The 8918-nt window shown below is 42.6% G+C and overlaps 1 protein-coding gene and 1 long non-coding RNA gene across 3 annotated transcripts; one reads left to right on the forward strand and one right to left on the reverse strand.

The window, feature by feature from the left end:
• The first annotated feature begins 3467 nt into the window (after positions 1-3467).
• On the forward strand, positions 3468-8580 carry LOC119361899. Of its 2 annotated transcripts, XR_005173013.1 has the most exons (4): positions 3468-3628; positions 7515-7706; positions 7843-8092; positions 8197-8580. It is a non-coding gene; the product is annotated as an uncharacterized LOC119361899 (long non-coding RNA). The 2 variants fall into 2 exon arrangements; XR_005173012.1 differs by lacking the exon at positions 8197-8580 and having other exon boundaries at positions 7843-8179.
• On the reverse strand, positions 4407-7310 carry LOC119361898 (L-type lectin-domain containing receptor kinase SIT2-like). The gene has a single exon (XM_037627068.1). The coding sequence runs from the start codon at positions 7000-7002 to the stop codon at positions 5044-5046; it is 1959 nt and encodes a 652-aa protein (XP_037482965.1). The 5' UTR covers positions 7003-7310; the 3' UTR covers positions 4407-5043.
• Positions 8581-8918: the final 338 nt, after the last annotated feature.

Raw genomic sequence — 8918 nt, forward strand, 5'->3', positions numbered from 1 at the left:
TAGCCATTTTTCTCCCCTCTCTTCTCCCTCGTCTGTGCGGGGCCTCCCCTAGCTCCACTGCCACAACACTGCTCCCCTGCATTCTCGCCGCCATGGACACTGTCACGGCACGAACGCCGTTGTGGTACGTCCGGCTCCTCTGGGACTGCATCTTGCCCTCTATTGATGCTCTTATTTTGTGTGTTATTTTTGCAAGGAGTTGAACCTTATCCAATGATGTGTACGGTATGGTGACAACCGTATGAAGATCCACACAAGCTACTTGGTTGCTTTCATTCGATAACTTTCAACTTCGAGTGTCCTGTAATGTTTTCTAATTTGAATCTTGCTCAAATAAAAATTGTTTAGTAGTAAGTTTCTCACTTTAAGTGATAACCCTCTTTTAAATTACGCACCTAGAAGCTGCACACTTGTGTTTCATATTTTGTCTCTCATACACCTCACTTATTATCTAGGAGGTTTGAAACTTCTAGACTTAGTTTTTCAACTTGAGTGTGGTGCTTAGGTAGATAAACCAATCTTATTGAGACAGATGTTTTCACTTGTGTTGTTAATCCTTTGTGCCAAAAAAAAGATAAATGATAAAAACACGAGAATATTTTGTTTTCCTTTTAGTTCGTTTTCAAAAGGTTCTAGCTGGAGGGCAACCACCAGACCACAACAAGGAAATCAGAGAAGCAAGGTCCATGTCCATTCAAGGAGAGGTTATTTGAACTTCAACGGTAAAAGTGTCTAACCCTTGCTTTAACTTAAGCTTGGTGAGGCTCCACGCACTCACCCTGCACGATTTGAGCCAACCCATTGTGGGGTGCGGGCACCTTTTTTCCGTTTTTTTCTATTTTTTCATTTCCTTTTTTGTTCTCTACTTTTACGATTTAATTTTATAAAAACAAAAAAAATCCCAGGTTTTAACTTTCGTTTAGAAATTTAAAAAATGTTCGTCAATTCAAAAAATGAATTTTGAAAAAAATTAATGAATTCAAAAAATGATGGCCAAATTAAAAAAATAAAAAATTATTTAGGAATTTCATTTTTTTCCAAAATCAACAAATGTTGCGGAATTTCAAAAATGTTCACGATGAAAATAAATGTTCTTGAATTTAAAAACTGTTGACGAATTCATATAAATGGTCATGAATTCATAGCGTTCATGGTTTAAAAAATGTTTTTGGAATCTAAAAAATATTCATGAATTGGAAAATTGTTCTGTGGTCTCAAAAGAATGTTGACGAATTCATGAACTATTCACAAGTTTGAGAAATGTTAGCAAATTTCAAAAGACGTTCACGAATTTAAAAATTATTCCATATTTTAGAAAAGTTTCACAAATTTAAGAACTTCTTGCGTATTTTAGAAAAGTACACGAAATTAGAAAAAAGAAAAATTAGAAATAAAAAAAAGAAGGAAAGAAAAACGAAAAAAGCCGACAGACAAAACACAAAAACGTAACGATTCAGGAAACTGATTTTTTTAGGGGGGGGGGGAGCTCAGGAAACCGATGGGAGGGAACATAGTAGAGAGGAAAAATACTACAGAACTGACAAAATGGGCCGGCTCACTACCGTGGGCAAGGGTGTGCCTTTGGTTGCTATCCCTCGACCCGCGTGCGGAATAGGATACTCTAGACGTAACGCCATCAACCCTCAAAAGAAAAAAAACTGAACGCCATCAGCACCGGGGCTCGCACTCGTGCCCCAACCACCATCGTCCGTCCCCCAGCCTGACGCCGCCCCAGATCCTCGTCCCGCTCTCCATCCTCGGGGTCCTTAGCTCCGACACTACCGCCTGCGGCCAGCGCCCCCTTCTCCAGCTCCGCCGTCCGCCCGTGTCTTCCCCTGCATTGCATACAAGGTAACATTTACTCTGGAATGGGAAAACTCAGAGTATGGATTCGTTCCTGCCCTCCTTGATGCGGCGAGCTAGCCCGCCAACAACGGTCATATGCAAAAACTTGCATTTGGATACGGATTGTCTGGATACGACACTACTCTATATACAGTTAATGAGCATAAGTTGATTAAGGTTTTAGTATTATGCTTGTTTTTCACCCCCGAGGATTGGAGATAGGTCGAGACACAAAAGGAAAAGCTATGGTCGACAAGCTGAAAAGACCCCGATGCAACTTATGTGTTTGTTGGAGATCCTTATTGTCTGTGTGTTATTGTCAATAGTCTGTTTATAACAAGTCGCATCATTTTGCTCTTGCGCAGTTTCTCCAGATATTTTTTTGAGTTTTTCCAGATGTTCGTTTTTTATACAATTTTCCATATGTTGGTGGTATTGTCGTGTGTGGATCCAATTGGCCGACTAAGCCCAAGAGCAATTCTCCCTAGTGTCACACTAGTAAGGATTTGTTTCGGCAATAATATCGGACCGAGCAGAAAATTTTGCCCCAAAATACGGCCAGAGAAAGCCGCTCCGGCTAGAGCGTCTCCGCCAACACTAAAAGGGACATCCTAATCCACGCACGGGTCTGAGGATACCCTTCAAATGCACACCCCTTGCACGGTTTGAGCCAACCCATTGTGGGGCGCGGGCACCTTTTTTTAGGGTTTTTTTTCTTTTTGTTCTCTGTTTTTTACTGTTTAATTTTATAAAACCAGAAAATCCCCAGGTTTTTTCATAAATTTAAAAAATGTTCATGAATTCCAAAAATTGAATTTTAAAAAACTGTTAATGAATTCAATTTTTTGGTGAAATCAAGAAAATAAAAATTATACATGAATTTCAAAAATTGATTCCAAAATCAACAAATGTTGGGGAATTTCAAAAAAATGTTCAGGGTATCAATAAATGTTCTTAAATTTAAAAATCGTTGATTTTTTAAACAAATGTTCATGAATTCAGAAGCGTTCACCATTTCAAAAATGTTTTGGAATCTCAAAAAATATTCATGAATCTGAAAATTGTTGTTTGGTCTCAAAAGAATGTTCACGAATTCATGAACTATTCACAAGTTTGAGAAGTGTTATCAAATTTCAAAAGACGTTCATGAATTTAAGAAATATTCCCATATTTTAGAAAAGTTTCACAAAATTAAGAACTAGTCCCTCCGTCCCGTAAAATAAAAACATTTTTCAAGCTATGTCCGCTTAAAAAACGTTCTTATATTATGGGACGGAGGGAGTACTTATGCATTTTAAAAATGTTCATGAAATTAAGAAAAGGAAAATTTATTAAATAAAAGAAGAAGAAGAAGAAGAAGAAGAAGAAGAAGAAGAAGAAGAAAAGATAACCGAAAAAAGCCAATAGATAAAACACAGAAAAATGAAAAAAGAAACGGTTCAGGAAACCGATTTTTTTTAAGGGGGAGTTCAGGGTAGAGAGAAAAATACTACAGGACTGACAAAATGGACCGGCACACGACCACGGGCGTGCGCGTTTGTTCGCTATCCCCCGACCCGCGCGCGGAATAGGAGACTCCATCCAGACAGAACGCCATCAGCACCGGCGCCCGCACCCCTGCGGCCGTGCCCCAACCACCGCCGTCCGTCCCCCAGCCCGACGCCGCCCCATCTCCTCGTCCCATTCTCCAGCCTCGGGGTCCTTAGCTCCGGCGCCACCGTCCAGCCCCAGCGCCCCCTTCTCCAGCTCCGCCGTCCGTCCCTGTCTTCCCCTGCATACCAAGGTAATATTTTCTCCTGGAATGGGAAAACTCAGGGTACGGATTCGTTCCTCCCCTCCTTCATGCGGTGAGCTAGCCCGCCAGCAACGGTTATATGCAGAAACTTGCATTTGGATACGAATTGTGTGGATACGACAGTACACTATATACAGTCAGTTAGCACTTGGATGGTGGATACACCAGATGACTAGAACAGTAGAACTGGACACAGTTAGTTTTTTTTCTTTTTGAAACATATATACAGTTAGTTGGTAGTTGGAAGAACTGGATAGTCTATTATCCAGTGCTCCAGTAGTTGCTACACAAAAACTAGGACACTTAGTCAGATCTGGTGTTGAGCTGACACGAACCGTCTGAACTCTCATTGTTTTCTTAAATTGACTCCTAACTTTCGCAATTTGTTTTGTAATTTTTCAGTATGGTCTTGGCTGCTACTCCCTCCGTTCCAAAATAGATGACTCAACTTTGTTTTAACTTTAGAACAAAGTTGAGTCATCTATTTTGGAACGGAGGGAGTAAATGTCAGGTGTTAATCAAGCATGGGGGAACGCTTAGATTTTCAATTGCTTGCGGTGTCGTGGGTCGAGCCGATGATGCATGATGCCTGCTTTCAGGGCTTGCAATGTCAGTAACTAGAATGCAATGAACCCACTTATCACAGATAGATGGGCACCCTAGTGGTTTGCTCTAATTAAGAAATGGTCTTAAATAGGTCTTGGAGTGACGATTTAAGAATTCTTACAAGACATGATTGACCAGCCTACGGTGCAGAAAAGAAAAACCGACTCGGCCCTGCAGTGCAGTTAGTACAGTCTTGCAGAAGTTTTTATAAGTTTTCATCTGAATGTCATTTATTAGTTGTCCCTCTGATTGCATTAAAGCTTTGTTGTTTAAACCTAGAGAAACTAGTACAAATAGCATTAGTATGACAGGGAGGATAATTTATATCCTTATCTAACCGGGGGTACACCCATCGTGGTGGTTTCATCATCAAAATCATACTAGTGTATCCCAGATGGGAACTAAAACCGTGTAGCACAACTACAAAACCATCAAATAGACGACACAGAGGGCAGATTGCTTTAGTCATGCAAGAAACTTTAACCAAGAAGGCATCATATCTATTGATCCTGCACTGAAAATTAAAGCAAATAGTTTAGGGGACTACACCACGGAGCACAAGTTTAACACATAACTGCATCTGCAAAAGGATAAGCACAAAAGTATAACAAATATCCGCATCCACAAAAGGATATCAAATGAGAGGCATACAGAAAAGAAACTTTTATATGTACCCTTAGTTCATACAGCACTATACATGGTTTTCAGGCGTGTAACTAATCCTTTATGTGAAATTCTACTACATAGTAATATATTTCTAGTGAACACAGATTATTGCAAGCATAACTAAATATGCATCATCTTCCTCCAGAAAGTCCTGTTATGGTCGTCGCTACAGAAGGGCATGACAGGATATGCTGCCCAAATTCTTCATCCCTGCTAGTAAGGCTCAAAAAACTTGGTTGGAAATCCGGGAGTAGCACATCCTTTACAAGGTATTGCATCACTAGGCGCATGCATGGCCTAGCACTTTGTACTGGGTGTGAGCAGAGCAAGCCAAGCTTTAGTACCAACTCTGCTTCCTCACTGACATAATCTTCTAATTTTGGGTCTACTGTTCTGAGGATCGAACCACTCTCCCATGCATCGACCACCCAGTCTGTCAGCAGCACTGGCTCACCAGCAGAATCATTCACCTGTATTGGACGCCTCCCACAAGCAACCTCCAACATGAAGACACCAAATGCAAAGACGTCAGTTGCCTTGGTTGCCCTTCCTAGCCTAGCCAGCTCGGGAGCAATGTACCCCCAGGTGCCAGCCAAATGCGTGGTGTGGGCATCTGTGCCATGGTTGTGTAATCTTGCCAGACCAAAATCACCCAGTCTACCGTTCATTTCATTGTCGAGGAGCACGTTGCTCGCTTTGATGTCTCGATGGATGACCACCTTCTCCCAGTCCTCATGGAGGTAGCAAAGACCAGATGCAATGCCTTTTATGATGTTGAATCTCTGAACCCAGTCTATAGTCTGCTTACGTTGACCGTGCAGAACTCTGTCGAGACTACCATTTGGCATGTAATCGTAAACCAGAAGGAGCTCGCTCTTGTGTCGAGAATAACCGAGCAACTGCACAAGGTTGCGATGGCGGAGATGGCCTAGGATGGTTATCTCAGCTATGAATTCCTTCATCCCCTGCTTTGACTCTGGTGAAACCCGCTTGATGGCAACATTTTGCTTCGAGGTTTGTAGCACCCCCTTGTACACCTTTCCAAATCCTCCTCTCCCAAGAAGCATCCTGTCACTGAAATTATTGGTTGCAGCGGCAAGATCTTTATATGTGAAGGATGATGACCCACAATCGATTTCCCAATCACTACTTTTCCTTGCCTTTTTCATATAAACATAAAGAGCAATGATAATGACAATTGTGATGAACACTGACAGAATAACAACTGGTACAAGAACACCCTTAGGGATATGGGAGCGACTTTGACCATCGCGTCGAACATCCTGTATAACTTCAGACAGCACTGAGTAGTTAAGTGGCTTAGCCTCCCCATTTGGATTGAAACTCCAGCCGATAATGCGGTGTATGGACCTTAAAGTGCCGGTTGCAGAGGCAAAGCCAACATATACTGAGCTTGGTAAAACAGATGTAAGATTGACAGTGCTGGATAGCAGTGGGTGCTGAGGCTTGTGCTCTAAGTAAGGTGCTAAACTGACATTCACTTGGTGCGAACTGTCATCATAATCCACCCATACTTGCATCGGCTTTCCACTAATAAGTAGCAAATCAGAGAACGTGCCATCTGGTTTGTAGTACCCAGCAGGGGTGGAATTGATAGACACCAAGGTGTTTACATCGATTCCAACATGGTTATCATTAATATCCCCGAACTCTGTACTTTGGCTGGTATCAAGCTCAAGAGCAAAGAGTCGATTTGTGACATTACCTACATTTTCACGGTTGAACATGCCCATGTACTGAGACGGGAGGGCATCCAACAAAGAATCCGTCGTGGCGGAAATCGTAAAGGCGAGCCCGTATGCGCTCAAATCAGAGTAAGGAGGAGTGATGACGAACACAAAGGTTGTTGAGAATGAGGAAATAGAGTCGAACCGGCCTCCGAAGAAAGCGCGTCCTACACTCCGGGCAACACCATCGGTTAGCATGAGAGCTCTGCTTGCGATTGAAGCTACACCATCAAGCCGGAGCACGCCATTAGAGAAACCGTCGTAGGTGAAGCCGTCTTTGGTGTAGGAGGCGGAGGCTGGGGTGAGGAAGAGGAGGCAGAGTAATAGGGAGTGAGGCGGCATGGTGGAGGCACCTTTCTCTTAGGGATGGCCGGGTGGGTTATGAAATGTGAATAATTGAAGCAAGTGCCAATGAACTTAAGAGCAAATGGTCCTAGGGTCTTTTTCATGTTTGGTTTTTGGTCAATATGGTGGGTCCTACCGAAGAAAGGTGAGGCCAGTTGATTGGTACACAACTACACATCCAGCACATCAAAAGGGACACTGTATATTGTTGACTGACTTTTCCACTAAAGCACAAGGGAAAAGGATTACTTTCAGGAACGAATCAAGCTGCATTTTGTTTGTCTCAATGCACCAAATTTAAAGAATTTCACTTCGTTTCCAGAGATAGCTCAATATGTTTTTGGTCAGGAACACAGAAATAACTGCTTTTCCTGATGAAAAAGAAAGCCTTCAGCACATGATCAATCGGAGCAAAATAAACATGTTCTTCAACCAATTGCACATTTGTTTGCTTTTCTGCTCCTTAACTTCTTATATACTCCTGGCACAAATGACTTGTTCGCTGTCAGTCCTGGTATACATCTCCGGCTGTGTTGCGTCTCTGGTGTCTGTCCCCTGCTCTTGATGTCCTGAGATGTGGCGCTTCCGTCGGCCGCCACCAACCAACCACCATGTAGTACGCTGAGCCGCTGGACTGCACCATTGGCCGTCGCCACCGCCCACCAGTGTGTCTAATTTGGTGACATCGCAAAGCACAGCAGGTCAAATTTGGTAGACAACTCCTTAATTTATTCGAATTTGTTATTCAGCGAGTCAAAATTTGTTGGAAGTTGGTTGTCTTTGTTTCTGACGTGAACTGGAGTCAGATTGACATTTTTCCCCCCTTCCATGACGCAGAGCCGGAACTGAACCTGGAACCTGAAGCCCTTCTTCACACTTCAAATACGGAGTCCTTTATAGTCTTGTTCGAGCGAACTGAACTTGGTGTCGAAACCCGAAGCTTTCTCAGTATACAGTTTGATTTCTTTTGTGCATTTTCTGGGATATGGAGCCGTGTAACTCGAGCCTTCTGATCCAAGAGAAGAGACACTCAGGCTGGTCCAAACTCTGTTAATCATTTCAAGTCTTCGTTGTGTGCATTGGAGAGGTAAAACTGTTGGGCCGAAAATTTGTTTGAAAAGCCAACCTACTATTGCAGCCATTCAGGCCACAGATCGCATGCATATCAGCAATATAAGACGTTTTTTGCAGTTCAATTTGATCCGGAGAGAGTATTGTTCATCCGTCGGGTTGCTTTTGCCCAGGTGCGATACAGAAAGTAGAGATCAGAACTGAAGTTGGTCCCTGGAAAGCTCTGAATCCTGAGTGCCATGGAAGAAGAACGGAATGGGTTTGCAGCAAACTGAGACAAGCCTCCCCCTGTCCTCTGGAAAAACAGCCAACCTTCGTTTCAAAACAGAGAAAAGTTGAGGAGAATATCATGAAGTTAGCATCTGTAATTCTAGACAGCTCGAGAAAACAGGAGGCGGGAAAAAAGACACCAACAATGGGCCGAATTACCAACGCGATTTAAAATGTTGTGAGATACTCCTATATTGTGAGTAGTATATAGGATTACCAATAGTTTGATTTTTTTTCCTAGTTTCTTAGTAGCAACTTCCGGAGAGGAAAAAAAAAAGTTCGGGCGCACCCAAAATACGACGAAAGCAAGATAACTTTTTCACTTGGTGCACACTCTGCGCACGTGTAGCATTGATGGGTGCAATTCCCCGTCCAGAATTATTTGTCACAAAAATGGATATATCTAAAATTAAAATACATCTACAACAAGTAATTTTGGACGGAGCGAGTACAAGCAGTAGGGCCGGAATTGTTGAGCTGGGCGCCCTAATGCACTGCTCAAATTAAGAAACGGTCTTAAAAGAGATGAGACCACTGGATGCAGATGTACTGTTGTTGCTGGACCCGTCTTA

This window comes from Triticum dicoccoides, chromosome 2B (assembly GCF_002162155.2).
Source record: "Triticum dicoccoides isolate Atlit2015 ecotype Zavitan chromosome 2B, WEW_v2.0, whole genome shotgun sequence".
In the NCBI taxonomy this organism is placed as follows: domain Eukaryota; kingdom Viridiplantae; phylum Streptophyta; class Magnoliopsida; order Poales; family Poaceae; genus Triticum; species Triticum dicoccoides.